The sequence below is a fragment of the Bombina bombina genome, chromosome 5, assembly GCF_027579735.1.
Source record: "Bombina bombina isolate aBomBom1 chromosome 5, aBomBom1.pri, whole genome shotgun sequence".
In the NCBI taxonomy this organism is placed as follows: Eukaryota; Metazoa; Chordata; class Amphibia; order Anura; family Bombinatoridae; genus Bombina; species Bombina bombina.
The window spans coordinates 48419555-48435758 of NC_069503.1; the positions used below are offsets into that span (position 1 = coordinate 48419555).

General features: G+C 38.6%; 1 protein-coding gene across 1 annotated transcript in view; it reads right to left on the reverse strand.

Annotated features, from left to right (window-relative positions):
* The window catches only part of LOC128661285 (uncharacterized), a 427186-nt gene that overhangs the window by 239264 nt on the left and 171718 nt on the right, over positions 1 to 16204 (reverse strand). Inside the window, 1 exon segment of the mRNA XM_053715558.1 lies at positions 10459 to 11397. Coding sequence (XP_053571533.1) covers positions 10459 to 11397 — 939 coding nt within the window.

The following is a 16204-nucleotide window of genomic DNA, read 5'->3' on the forward strand; positions in this document are numbered from 1 at the left end:
ACCGCCGCAACCTACATTATCCCTATGTACCCCTAATCTGCTGCCCCTAACACCGCCGACCCCTATATTACATTTATTAACCCCTAACCTGCCCCCCACAACGTCGCCGCCAGCTACTTACAATAATTAACCCCTAATCTGCCGACCGCAAAGCGCCGCCACCTACGTTATCCTTATGTACCCCTAATCTGCTGCCCCTAACACCGCCGACCCCTATATTATATTTATTAACCCCTAATCTGCCCCCCTCAACGTCGCCGACACCTGCCTACACTTATTAACCCCTAATCTGCCGAGCGGACCTGAGCGCTACTATAATAAAGTTATTAACCCCTAATCCGCCTCACTAACCCTATCATAAATAGTATTAACCCCTAATCTGCCCTCCCTAACATCGCCGATACCTAACTTCAATTATTAACCCCTAATCTGACGACCGGAGCTCACCGCTACTATAATAAATGGATTAACCCCTAAAGCTAAGTCTAACCCTAACACTAACACCCCCCTAACTTAAATATAATTTACATCTAACGAAATTAATTAACTCTTATTAAATAAATTATTCCTATTTAAAGCTAAATACTTACCTGTAAAATAAATCCTAATATAGCTATAATATAAATTATAATTACATTGTAGCTATTTTAGGATTAATATTTATTTTACAGGCAACTTGGTAATTATTTTAACCAGGTACAATAGCTATTAAATAGTTAAGAACTATTTAATAGTTACCTAGTTAAAATAATTACAAAATTACCTGTAAAATAAGTCCTAACCTAAGTTATAATTAAACCTAACACTACCCTATCAATAAATTAATTAAATAAACTACCTACAATTACCTACAATTAACCTAACACTACACTATCAATAAATAAATTAAATACAATTGCTACAAATAACTACAATTACATAAACTAACTAAAGTACAAAAAATAAAAAAGAACTAAGTTACAAAAAATAAAAAAATATTTACCAACATAAGAAAAATATTACAACAATTTTAAACTAATTACACCTACTCTAAGCCCCCTAATAAAATAACAAAGACCCCCAAAATAAAAAATTCCCTACCCTATTCTAAATTAATAAATGTAAAAGCTCTTTTACCTTACCAGCCCTGAACAGGGCCCTTTGCGGGGCATGCCCCAAGAAAATCAGCTCTTTTGCCTGTAAAAAAAAACATACAATACCCCCCTCCAACATTACAACCCACCACCCACATACCCCTAATCTAACCCAAACCCCCCTTAAATAAAGCTAACACTAAGCCCCTGAAGATCTTCCTACCTTGTCTTCACCATCCAGGTATCACCGATCCGTCCTGGCATCCGGTGCTGAAGAGGTCCAGAAGAGGCTCCAAAGTCTTCCTCCTATCCGGCAAGAAGAGGACATCCAGACCGGCAAACATCTTCTCCAAGCGGCATCTTCGATCTTCTTCCATCCGGTGCGGATCGGGTCCATCTTGAAGCAGCCGACGCGGATCCATCCTCTTCTTCCGTTGTCTCCCGACGAATGACGGTTCCTTTAAGGGACGTCATCCAAGATGGTGTCCCTCGAATTCCGATTGGCTGATAGAATTCTATCAGCCAATCGGAATTAAGGTAGGAATATTCTGATTGGCTGATGGAATCAGCCAATCAGAATCAAGTTCAATCCTATTGGCTGATCCAATCAGCCAATCAGATTGACCTCGCATTCTATTGGCTGTTCCGATCAGCCAATAGAATGCGAGCTCAATCTGATTGGCTGATTGGATCAGCCAATCGGATTGAACTTGATTCTGATTGGCTGATTCCATCAGCCAATCAGAATATTCCTACCTTAATTCCGATTGGCTGATAGAATCCTATCAGCCAATCGGAATTCGAGGGACGCCATCTTGGATGACGTCCCTTAAAGGAACCGTCATTCGTCGGGAGACAACGGAAGAAGAGGATGGATCTGCGTCGGCTGCTTCAAGATGGACCCGATCCGCACCGGATGGAAGAAGATCGAAGATGCCGCTTGGAGAAGATGTTTGCCGGTCTGGATGTCCTCTTCTTGCCGGATAGGAGGAAGACTTTGGAGCCTCTTCTGGACCTCTTCAGCACCGGATGCCAGGACGGATCGGTGATACCTGGATGGTGAAGACAAGGTAGGAAGATCTTCAGGGGCTTAGTGTTAGCTTTATTTAAGGGGGGTTTGGGTTAGATTAGGGGTATGTGGGTGGTGGGTTGTAATGTTGGAGGGGGGTATTGTATGTTTTTTTTTACAGGCAAAAGAGCTGATTTTCTTGGGGCATGAGATAAAACAGTATATGATAGTGATTGCCTATTCAGTCGGGCAGAACTATGCTCACCTTAAAAAACTATCCCAACGGTTTTGTGTACAATAGGTCAAAAAATAGGTGGCGCAAGTGAATGCTGTTCTGACTAATAATGGTGTAAAATGTATTTCAGATTCCTTGTGTGTCTGATAATGTTCTCACCTTACATAGGCTGTATTGAAATTTCAAGTGTAAATGGTGTCTCTCCAGGACAATAAAGCTTCTAGATTCAAATTCTATAATATATATATATTTATTGAATAAAAGATTCTTATTTATTAAATGAACGATTCTTATATATGAGATCAAAATAATGATGATCTATTCACAAGTGATAATCAGTTAACAATTTAAAACATTTGGTAAAATATAAAATATGATAGTACAATATTAAAAACACCGGTGTTCTACATAAACAAAAAACTATAAAAACTCAAATTAAGATAATATAAGCAAGCAGGTGTACTCAGAAGATAAAACCAAAAAATAAACAGAGGAGACTCATGTACCTCTAAGCGTATGACTATCAAAAAACATATATAAATGCATATGTGAGTATAAGAACCATATGTCTGGTATCCGTTAAACTAGCGTATATATATACACTTCACAGATGTATAAGGGTTAAGCACATATTATACAGTTCCTTATTGCTTAAATGTTCTGGCAAAACATGGGGTGGTTATCCTTCCGTCAAAAATATATTTGAGCCAATGTATATTGAAACAAGTGTGGCAAAATGTAGCCAGTAATATGTAGCTGCAGTGTTATTTCTTAGATTTCAGCGTCTCTGTTTTTTAATCAGAGGTAGGTTTACATACGGTTTTTTGCTTGGTGTAGCGATTCCTTCCTTAAAAACAGTGCACTGTTGACGTCTTCCCTCTGCTGTGCAGAAAAAGCCGGTGGAGTACTACGTCCCTTAGCCTCCGTTTACCAGCTGTGTTGGTAGTTGTTTCCTTAGATTCGTTGTTTACCCAGTAATGGGCCTTGATGGTATTCTTATGAGCTCCGGTCACAACTTGCTTCTTTCTTTGTGAGTGTATAACCCAGACTCGGTCTTTATTTTCACCGGTCTCCTTGCTGTTATCACAGCTGACAAAGTTCTCCTCTGGAGCTGAGTTGTTTTGGCTCACTTCTTAATTTCAAGTGATCAGGTTTCTACGCGTTTCGGCGTTCTGCCTTTCTCAAGATACCTGATTGAACCACCTGTAGCCTTTTTATCTGGATCTCCCATGTTCCATCTCTTCAGCTTAACCCTTAATGTTTCTGTTTCTTGTGGATTCGTTTAGAGTTTTACTGTAATCTTAGTTCTTCCACTGTCCTTTGTGAAAGGTTTTCTTAAAATAATTATATTTTTTATTTAAATCCTCAGGTTCATTTTCTCCATATTAGACATCACATAAACAGTAATATTTGGTTCATATATTTCAAGTTCATATTTACAGATATTCTACATTCTTTTTTATATGCCTAATTCAACTTGATATATGGAAACTTACTATAAAAATATGTTATTATAATATTATAGTAATAATAGTATATATATATATATTCCAGAAAATTAATACAATTAATTTATAAAGTTTGTGTGAATATGTAAATGTTCAATTAGCTAATTTTTGTGATTCTAAATCAGATATTAATTCTATATAGAGTATACTTATACAGTCCTGTATTCTTGTTATACTTGTGTAGTGGGGTATTTCATCATCTCATATATAGGTGTTATTTATACATAAGTGTTGTTTATTCCCTAAGGGATTAAATAGTGAACTAGACCTTAATTCTATAATATAGACTTATAATACAATCAATACTTCCTTGTATATAAAGTAATACGCTATATGAATACAACTCTCCATTAGTAAGATACAAACACACACATAACTTATATCGAGGTAAAGAATATAGTAGGAAATGAGGTGACAACATATGGCAGGAATATAAAAACAAGAGTCATTGATTATAGGTGACCACGGATGTTAATAAAACAACATATGTTTCTAGATAACTATTAAAGATTTGTGTATCATAAGCACTTCCAGTATCTTTTCTACAACCTGGATAAACAACACTTATGTATAAATAACACCTATATATGAGATGATGAAATACCCCACTACACAAGTATAACAAGAATACAGGACTGTATAAGTATACTCTATATAGAATTAATATCTGATTTAGAATCACAAAAATTAGCTAATTGAACATTTACATATTCACACAAACTTTATAAATTAATTGTATTAATTTTCTGGAATATATATATATATACTATTATTACTATAATATTATAATAACATATTTTTATAGTAAGTTTCCATATATCAAGTTGAATTAGGCATATAAAAAAGAATGTAGAATATCTGTAAATATGAACTTGAAATATATGAACCAAATATTACTGTTTATGTGATGTCTAATATGGAGAAAATGAACCTGAGGATTTAAATAAAAAATATAATTATTTTAAGAAAACCTTTCACAAAGGACAGTGGAAGAACTAAGATTACAGTAAAACTCTAAACGAATCCACAAGAAACAGAAACATTAAGGGTTAAGCTGAAGAGATGGAACATGGGAGATCCAGATAAAAAGGCTACAGGTGGTTCAATCAGGTATCTTGAGAAAGGCAGAACGCCGAAACGCGTAGAAACCTGATCACTTGAAATTAAGAAGTGAGCCAAAACAACTCAGCTCCAGAGGAGAACTTTGTCAGCTGTGATAACAGCAAGGAGACCGGTGAAAATAAAGACCGAGTCTGGGTTATACACTCACAAAGAAAGAAGCAAGTTGTGACCGGAGCTCATAAGAATACCATCAAGGCCCATTACTGGGTAAACAACGAATCTAAGGAAACAACTACCAACACAGCTGGTAAACGGAGGCTAAGGGACGTAGTACTCCACCGGCTTTTTCTGCACAGCAGAGGGAAGACGTCAACAGTGCACTGTTTTTAAGGAAGGAATCGCTACACCAAGCAAAAAACCGTATGTAAACCTACCTCTGATTAAAAAACAGAGACGCTGAAATCTAAGAAATAACACTGCAGCTACATATTACTGGCTACATTTTGCCACACTTGTTTCAATATACATTGGCTCAAATATATTTTTGACGGAAGGATAACCACCCCATGTTTTGCCAGAACATTTAAGCAATAAGGAACTGTATAATATGTGCTTAACCCTTATACATCTGTGAAGTGTATATATATACGCTAGTTTAACGGATACCAGACATATGGTTCTTATACTCACATATGCATTTATATATGTTTTTTGATAGTCATACGCTTAGAGGTACATGAGTCTCCTCTGTTTATTTTTTGGTTTTATCTTCTGAGTACACCTGCTTGCTTATATTATCTTAATTTGAGTTTTTATAGTTTTTTGTTTATGTAGAACACCGGTGTTTTTAATATTGTACTATCATATTTTATATTTTACCAAATGTTTTAAATTGTTAACTGATTATCACTTGTGAATAGATCATCATTATTTTGATCTCATATATAAGAATCGTTCATTTAATAAATAAGAATCTTTTATTCAATAAATATATATATATTATAGAATTTGAATCTAGAAGCTTTATTGTCCTGGAGAGACACCATTTACACTTGAAATTTCAATACAGCCTATGTAAGGTGAGAACATTATCAGACACACAAGGAATCTGAAATACATTTTACACCATTATTAGTCAGAACAGCATTCACTTGCGCCACCTATTTTTTGACCTTTCTTGGGGCATGCCCCGCAAAGGGCCCTGTTCAGGGCTGGTAAGGTAAAAGAGCTTTTACATTTATTAATTTAGAATAGGGTAGGGAATTTTTTATTTTGGGGGTCTTTGTTATTTTATTAGGGGGCTTAGAGTAGGTGTAATTAGTTTAAAATTGTTGTAATATTTTTCTTATGTTGGTAAATATTTTTTTATTTTTTGTAACTTAGTTCTTTTTTATTTTTTGTACTTTAGTTAGTTTATGTAATTGTAGTTATTTGTAGCAATTGTATTTAATTTATTTATTGATAGTGTAGTGTTAAGTTAATTGTAGGTAATTGTAGGTAGTTTATTTAATTAATTTATTGATAGGGTAGTGTTAGGTTTAATTATAACTTAGGTTAGGACTTATTTTACAGGTAATTTTGTAATTATTTTAACTAGGTAACTATTAAATAGTTCTTAACTATTTAATAGCTATTGTACCTGGTTAAACTAATTACCAAGTTGCCTGTAAAATAAATATTAATCCTAAAATAGCTACAATGTAATTATAATTTATATTGTAGCTATATTAGGATTTATTTTACAGGTAAGTATTTAGCTTTAAATAGGAATAATTTATTTAATAAGAGTTAATTAATTTCGTTAGATGTAAATTATATTTAAGTTAGGGGGGTGTTAGTGTTAGACTTAGCTTTAGGGGTTAATCCATTTATTATAGTAGCGGTGAGCTCCGGTCGTCAGATTAGGGGTTAATAATTGAAGTTAGGTGTCGGCGATGTTAGGGAGGGCAGATTAGGGGTTAATACTATTTATGATAGGGTTAGTGAGGCGGATTAGGGGTTAATAACTTTATTATAGTAGCGCTCAGGTCCGCTCGGCAGATTAGGGGTTAATAAGTGTAGGCAGGTGTCGGCGACGTTGAGGGGGGCAGATTAGGGGTTAATAAATATAATATAGGGGTCGGCGGTGTTAGGGGCAGCAGATTAGGGGTACATAAGGATAACGTAGGTGGCGGCGCTTTGCGGTCGGCAGATTAGGGGTTAATTATTGTAAGTAGCTGGCGGCGACGTTGTGGGGGGCAGGTTAGGGGTTAATAAATGTAATACAGGGGTCGGCGGGGTTAGGGGCAGCAGATTAGGGGTACATAAGTATAACGTAGGTGGCGGTCGGAAGATTAGGGGTTAAAAAATTTTAATCGAGTGGCGGCGATGTGGGGGGACCTCGGTTTAGGGGTACATAGGTAGTTTATGGGTGTTAGTGTACTTTAGGGTACAGTAGTTAAGAGCTTTATGAACCGGCGTTAGCCCAGAAAGCTCTTAACTCCTGCTATTTTCCGGCGGCTGGAGTTTTGTCGTTAGAGCTCTAACGCTCACTTCAGAAACGACTCTAAATACCGGCGTTAGAAAGATCCCATTGAAAAGATAGGATACGCAATTGACGTAAGGGGATCTGCGGTATGGAAAAGTCGCGGCTGAAAAGTGAGCGTTAGACCCTTTAATCACTGACTCCAAATACCGGCGGTAGCCTAAAACCAGCGTTAGGAGCCCCTAACGCTGGTTTTCACGGCTACCGCCGAACTCTAAATCTAGGCCTATGGTTGCTATGGCTGATCCCTCACCAAGGGATACTATGGCCGCAGAAACAGGTTACTCAGACCGAAAACTTTGGTTAGAATGGATGGCCTATCAGCCAAACAATATAATAAATCAAATTGTTATGTCTGTGGTAATGCCCGCCCCCATTTAGGTACTGTCCCCCTTAACATCCCCAGTAGCGCTGAGTCCTGTTTTCTCAGCCTTTATACTAATACCTTTGTCAATCAGTCAGCCTGTACCACCTGGAAAGAGGAATACCCCACCCTTACTAAAACCCCACACCCTGGTGAGGGCATTACTATATATTCTGGTAACTACACTTGCTATAGGGGCAAGGGTGAGGGTAGATTCCTAGGTAACTTCACATCTAATTACTAATTATAGTAATCTCACCACCCAAAATCACACTCAGTCCTTAGGTGACATATATTGGATTTGCGGGGATATGAAAATCTGCGCTAGGTTAGAGGGACAGTGGTCTGGGGAATGTGCTCTAGCAAAAGTTATTATGCCTCTCCATATTTTAGGTGGAAACAACACATACACACACACTCACCCCACCTCCTCTCACCGTACACGGCGAGAGGCTATCCCAGGTAGTTTTGACCCCCATGTATACATAGACGCTATAGGGGTCCCAAGGGGGGTCCCAGATGAATTTAAGGCCCGTGACCAGGTCAAAGCTGGATTTGAATCCATCTTCCCCATCATAACTGCTAATAAAAATGTAGACTGGATCAATTATATATTTTATAATCAACAGCGTTTTGTTAATTACACCAGAGATGCACATGCCTCTGCCCCATACCTCCATGTCCCCCTCCATCCAAAATGTCAGTGCCAAGGTAGTCATTGTTATGACTAAAGAGGGGAATTGTCAGGTAATATTACCTATTCGTTCAGTACACATTACCTATGTTATGTACTTATTTCACACCATTTGTAATTTTGCTCTAATATAATATTCTGTGCCTTTTTTATTTTTCTTACAAACTATGTCCTTTAACACTTCCCCTTTCTCTACAACGCTCTGCTAAAAATACATATTGCATACATTATTCTCTGTAAACACAAGTTCATTTCCTTTCACCCTCCTCCAACACACCTTGTCTCATGCAGAGCTAACCTATATTTTGCTCTAACCACAAACGTCCATTTCCTTTTTACCCTCCTCCAATACATGTCATCTTGTACTATGTTATGCTATATTATGCTACATACCAAATAGGGTCATGAATAGGGTCATGGGGTCATAAGGTGATTTGTTTAGCCAATGGTAATTTGTTAAGTATAGGATGCATACGTGCACCCAGGGCTATTTAAGCAAGGGTTATGACCCAGAATAAACGAGCATTTGCTAATGACAACCTGCCTGGTGTGTTATTTTGGTAATTGTTCCCGGAATTCCGAAGATCATTGTTTTTCCAAGACTCAGCATTGCAAACTTGTTGTTCCCTGGGAAGAAATCCTCATTGTGCCCAACAATATTTATTCTTTATTTATTTTTTAAACTACTCATTTGTAAACACACTCGTTGTTTTAGATATATCACTGGACGTCCAGATTATTAGATTTTATTATATAGATTTTATTATATATATTGTTTTTGTGCTGCTAAAATAAACACATTTATTTTCTTTCAACCCATACTGAATCTTGCAATATTGTATTACATAGAGAGTTAAATCAGTCTCTCTTTTATATTAGTTGTTTATTGGCATTTGGTCAGATAGGCATCTATTTAGCTAGACACTATTGTAATCTGCTTTTTTCAAACTTGTGCTCTTGATAGAAAGGGATTTATCAGACGTATAATGTTCTGTTTATATATATATATATATATATATATATATATATATATACAGTATGTGCTATTATCAGTTCTTGTGGCTTCTAACTAACATGACAACATCTAACAGACATAATATCAAGTTACAGAACATGACACACATATTACATACCCAGTATACATGTAGGTTATAGTAGCCATTTAAATTAAACTGATTATGATCACATGACACACATATTACATACCCAGTATACATGTAGGTTATAGTAGCCATTTAAATTAAACTGATTATGATCACATGACACACATATTACATACCCAGTATACATGTAGGTTATAGTAGCCATTTAAATTAAACTGATTATGATCACGTATGTACCGATTACTGATATTGTGTCTCATGAAATAAAATCAGTTTCCCCTCAGTAATTCCTCTGGTATATAACATGTACAATGCTAAGCATCTATTGCTATAAGAAAAGGTTTATCCACATGATGTGCACATTAAATATATCTCCCAGATGTCAATCATTTGAGACTGATGTTCTTGTTTATATAATTCTCTAACACTCTATTCATATAAAGACTCCTTTATTCTATAAATGTAATTATTTCCTCCCCTATATAAAACAAACGTACAACTCCTAACACTGGCATATTCATACACAACACTGGGGGTGCTTTGGTGGGGAATGGTTGTGTAAAATGGTCAATATGAGGACAGATCTGTATATTCCTGTGTGGTGTTTGTATTCTATCACATTGATATGAGAGAAACTGAGGTGCTCATATATAGAGGAACAAAGGACAGCAGGAGAGCACTTCCAATCTTGGGCTTTTATAACTGGAATTTAGAAAGTATTATTTACAATAGGATCTTTTTTCTTGCTTCTGTTTATAGAGTTTGCCCACTTTAGGATAATCGTAAAAAGGTTTGTAGACTGTGTATATAAAGTTTATTTGTGTGTAAATATTTGATGTTTTGGGATACCTGATTTCAATAAAAACCGTATTTACACTTTCTAAACATGGGAAAGGTTTCTTCCCTTGTGAATCCTTTCATGACTTTTCAGATGATGCATATTTGTAAAACATTTTCCACATTCCGTACATGTGAACGGCTTTTCCCCTGTGTGAATCCTTTCATGCTTTTTCAGACAATCCATTTGTTTAAAACTTTTTCCATACTCTGTACATGCGAAAGGTTTCTCCCCTGTGTGAATCTTTTCATGAGTTTTCAGATTACTCTTTTCTGTAAAACGTTTTCCACACTCTGTACATGTGAACGGCTTTTCCCCTGTGTGAATCCTTTCATGAGCTTTCAGATAACCCTTTTGTGTAAAACATTTTCCACACTCTGTACATGTGAACGGCTTTTCCCCTGTGTGAATCCTTTCATGAGTTTTCAGATAACCCTTTTGTGTAAAACATTTTCCACACTCTGTACATGTGAAAGGCTTTTCTCCTGTGTGAATCCTTTCATGACTTTTCAGACTACTCTTTCCTGTAAAACATTTTCCACACTCTGTACATGTGAACGGCTTTTCCCCTGTGTGAATCCTTTCATGACTTTTCAGATCACCCTTTTGTGTAAAACTTTTTCCACACTCTGTACATGTGAAAGGCTTTTCTCCTGTGTGAATCTTTTTATGAGTTTTCAGATGACCCATTTGTGTAAAACATTTTCCGCACTCTGTACATGTGAAAGGCTTTTCTCCTGTGTGAATCTTTTTATGAGTTTTCAGATTAGACTTTTGTGTAAAACTTTTTCCGCACTTTGTACATGTGAACGGGTTTTCTCCTGTGTGAATCTTTTTATGAGTTTTCAGATGATCCATTTGTGTAAAACATTCGCCGCACTCAGTAAATGTGTGTGGTTTCTTACCTGTGTGTATTTTGTGGTGTTCTAGTAGATGAGACTTCCATCTAAAGCTTTTCTCACATTCTGTACATTTGAAAGGTTTCTCCTTTGTATGAATCCTTTGGTTAGACTGTAGACCTTTCTCTTCTTTAATATGTTTTGAAAACTCAGTAAATGTGTGTGGTTTTTCCTCGGGGATAAAAATTTCACTAGATAAGTCATAAATGTTGTCCTCTTGTTTGATGACTAAATTACTCTCTGTACATAATGATTGCTTCCCAGTTCCTGACAATTCACCATCTTCTTTAAATATCTGCTGTGATATCCCCAATGTTTGTGAATAGCCATTAGTGCCTAAAACTATTGGAGTTTGCGGTATCATTCTGATGTTTCCTGTAGTGAAGGATGTATATGAACTATTCATGTGTTCGTCTACATAAAAAGAAATGGAATAAAGAAAAATAAGAATGTTTATTCATTTATAATATAATCCATCTCAATAAAATAAAAAAATTTATACTAAAAAATGTCTTCCGTTTTGTATTTTTAAATGTATTTACCTGTAAATCACAAATTAAAAATTGAAAATATATTTAATTGTGGCCATATCACACATCAGTCCATTTAAAAGGACCATAAAAACATAATTTATGCTTACCTGATAAATTCCTTTCTTCTGTTGTGTGATCAGTCCACGGGTCATCATTACTTCTGGGATATTATCTGCTCCCCTACAGGAAGTGCAAGAGGATTCACCCAGCAGAGTTGCTATATAGCTCCTCCCCTCTACGTCACCTCCAGTCATTCGACCAAAGACCAACGAGAAAGGAGAAGCCAAGGGTGTAGTGGTGACTGAATTATAATTTAAAAAATATGTACCTGCCTTAAAAAACAGGGCGGGCCGTGGACTGATCACACAACAGAAGAAAGGAATTTATCAGGTAAGCATAAATTATGTTTTCTTCTGTTATGTGTGATCAGTCCACGGGTCATCATTACTTCTGGGATACCAATACCAAAGCAAAAGTACACGGATGACGGGAGGGATAGGCAGGCTCATTATACAGAAGGAACCACTGCCTGAAGAACCTTTCTCCCAAAAATAGCCTCCGAAGAAGCAAAAGTGTCAAATTTGTAAAATTTGGAAAAAGTATGAAGCGAAGACCAAGTTGCAGCCTTGCAAATCTGTTCAACAGAGGCCTCATTCTTAAAGGCCCAAGTGGAAGCCACAGCTCTAGTGGAATGAGCTGTAATTCTTTCAGGAGGCTGCTGTCCAGCAGTCTCATAGGCTAAACGTATTATGCTACGAAGCCAAAAAGAGAGAGAGGTAGCAGAAGCTTTTTGACCTCTCCTCTGTCCAGAATAAACGACAAACAGGGAAGAAGTTTGGCGAAAATCTTTAGTTGCCTGCAAGTAGAACTTGAGGGCACGAACTACATCCAGATTGTGTAGAAGACGTTCCTTCTTTGAAGAAGGATTTGGACACAAGGATGGAACAACAATCTCTTGATTGATATTCCTGTTAGAGACAACCTTAGGTAAGAACCCAGGTTTAGTACGCAGAACTACCTTGTCTGAGTGAAAGATCAGATAAGGAGAATCACAATGTAGGGCTGATAACTCAGAGACTCTTCGAGCCGAGGAAATAGCCATTAAAAATAGAACTTTCCAAGATAACAATTTTATATCAATGGAATGAAGGGGTTCAAACGGAACACCCTGTAAAACGTTAAGAACTAAGTTTAAACTCCATGGCGGAGCAACAGTTTTAAACACAGGCTTGATCCTAGCTAAAGCCTGACAAAAGGCCTGGATGTCTGAATTTTCTGACAGACGCCTGTGTAACAAGATGGACAGAGCTGAGATCTGTCCCTTTAATGAGCTAGCCGATAAACCCTTTTCTAAACCTTCTTGTAGAAAAGACAATATCCTAGGAATCCTAACCTTACTCCAGGAGTAATCTTTGGATTCACACCAGTATAGGTATTTACGCCATATTTTATGGTAAATCTTTCTGGTAACAGGCTTCCTAGCCTGTATCAGGGTATCAATAACCGACTCAGAAAAACCACGTTTTGATAAAATCAAGCGTTCAATTTCCAAGCAGTCAGCTTCAGAGAAGTTAGACTTTGATGTTTGAATGGACCCTGAATCAGAAGGTCCTGTCTTAGAGGTAGAGACCAAGGCGGACAGGATGACATGCCCACTAGATCTGCATACCAAGTCCTGCGTGGCCATGCAGGCGCTATTAGAATCACTGATGCTCTCTCCTGTTTGATTTTGGCAATCAATCGAGGAAGCAGCGGGAAGGGTGGAAACACATAAGCCATCCTGAAGTTCCAAGGTGCTGTCAAAGCATCTATCAGAACCGCTCCCGGATCCCTGGATCTGGATCCGTAGCGAGGAAGTTTGGCGTTCTGGCGAGACGCCATGAGATCTACCTCTGGTTTGCCCCAACGTCGAAGTATTTGGGCAAAGACCTCCGGATGAAGTTCCCACTCCCCCGGATGAAGAGTCTGGCGACTCAAGAAATCCGCCTCCCAGTTCTCCACTCCCGGGATGTGGATTGCTGACAGGTGGCAAGAGTGAGACTCTGCCCAGCGAATTATCTTTGATACTTCTATCATTGCTAGGGAGCTTCTTGTCCCTCCCTGATGGTTGATGTAAGCTACAGTCGTGATGTTGTCCGACTGAAACCTGATGAACCCCCGAGTCTTTAACTGGGGCCAAGCTAGAAGGGCATTGAGAACTGCTCTCAATTCCAGAATGTTTATTGGCAGGAGACTTTCCTCCTGACTCCATTGTCCCTGAGCCTTCAGAGAATTCCAGACAGCGCCCCAACCTAGAAGGCTGGCGTCTGTTGTTACAATTGTCCAGTCCGGCCTGCTGAACGGCATCCCCCTGGACAGATGTGGCCGAGAAAGCCACCATAGAAGAGAGTTTCTGGTCTCTTGATCCAGATTCAGAGTGGGGGACAAATCTGAGTAATCCCCATTCCACTGACTCAGCATGCACAATTGCAGCGGTCTGAGATGTAGGCGTGCAAAGGGTACTATGTCCATTGCTGCTACCATTAAGCCGATCACCTCCATGCATTGAGCTACTGACGGGAGTTGAATGGAATGAAGGACACGGCATGTATTTAGAAGCTTTGTTAATCTGTCTTCTGTCAGATAAATCTTCATTTCTACAGAATCTATAAGAGTCCCCAAGAATGGAACTCTTGTGAGAGGCAAGAGAGAACTCTTCTTTTCGTTCACTTTCCATCCATGCGACCTTAGAAATGCCAGAACTAACTCTGTATGAGACTTGGCAGTTTGAAAGCTTGAAGCTTGTATCAGAATGTCGTCTAGGTACGGAGCTACCGAAATTCCTCGCGGTCTCAGAACCGCTAGAAGGGCACCCAGAACCTTTGTGAAGATTCTTGGAGCCGTAGCCAATCCGAATGGAAGGGCTACAAACTGGTAATGCCTGTCTAAGAAGGCAAACCTTAGATACCGGTAATGATCTTTGTGAATCGGTATGTGAAGGTAAGCATCCTTTAAATCCACTGTGGTCATGTACTGACCCTTTTGGATCATGGGTAAGATTGTCCGAATAGTTTCCATTTTGAACGATGGAACTCTTAGGAATTTGTTTAGGATCTTTAAATCCAAGATTGGCCTGAAAGTTCCCTCTTTTTTGGGAACCACAAACAGGTTTGAGTAAAACCCTTGTCCTTGTTCCGACCGCGGAACCGGATGGATCACTCCCATTAATAATAGATCTTGTACACAGCGTAGAAACGCGTCTTTCTTTATTTGGTTTGTTGACAACCTTGACAGATGAAATCTCCCTCTTGGGGGAGATAATTTGAAGTCTAGAAGGTATCCCTGAGATATGATCTCTAGCGCCCAGGGATCCTGGACATCTCTTGCCCAAGCCTGGGCGAAGAGAGAGAGTCTGCCCCCCACTAGATCCGGTTCCGGATCGGGGGCCCTCGGTTCATGCTGTCTTAGGGGCAGCAGCAGGTTTTCTGGCCTGCTTGCCCTTATTCCAGGACTGGTTAGGTTTCCAGCCTTGTCTGTAACGAGCAACAGCTCCTTCCTGTTTTGGTGCAGTGGAAGTTGATGCTGCACCTGCTTTGAAATTCCGAAAGGGACGAAAATTAGACTGTCTAGCCTTAGCTTTGGCTTTGTCTTGAGGTAGAGCGTGGCCCTTACCTCCTGTAATGTCAGCGATAATTTCTTTCAAACCGGGCCCAAATAAAGTTTGCCCCTTGAAAGGTATATTAAGTAATTTGGACTTAGAAGTTACATCAGCCGACCAGGATTTTAGCCACAGCGCCCTACGTGCCTGAATGGCGAATCCTGAATTCTTAGCCGTAAGTTTGGTTAAATGTACTACGGCCTCCGAAATGAATGAATTAGCTAGTTTAAGGACTCTAAGCCTGTCCGTAATGTCGTCCAGCGTAGCGGAACTAAGGTTCTCTTCCAGAGACTCAATCCAAAATGCTGCCGCAGCCGTAATCGGCGCGATGCATGCAAGGGGTTGCAATATAAAACCTTGTTGAACAAACATTTTCTTAAGGTAACCCTCTAATTTTTTATCCATAGGATCTGAAAAAGCACAGCTATCCTCCACCGGGATAGTGGTGCGCTTAGCTAAAGTAGAAACTGCTCCCTCCACCTTAGGGACCGTTTGCCATAAGTCCCGTGTGGTGGCGTCTATTGGAAACATCTTTCTAAATATTGGAGGGGGTGAGAACGGCACACCGGGTCTATCCCACTCCTTAGTAACAATTTCAGTTAATCTCTTAGGTATAGGAAAAACGTCAGTACTCGCCGGTACCGCAAAGTATTTATCCAACCTACACATTTTCTCTGGTATTGCAACAGTGTTACAATCGTTAAGAGCCGCTAAGACCTCCCCTA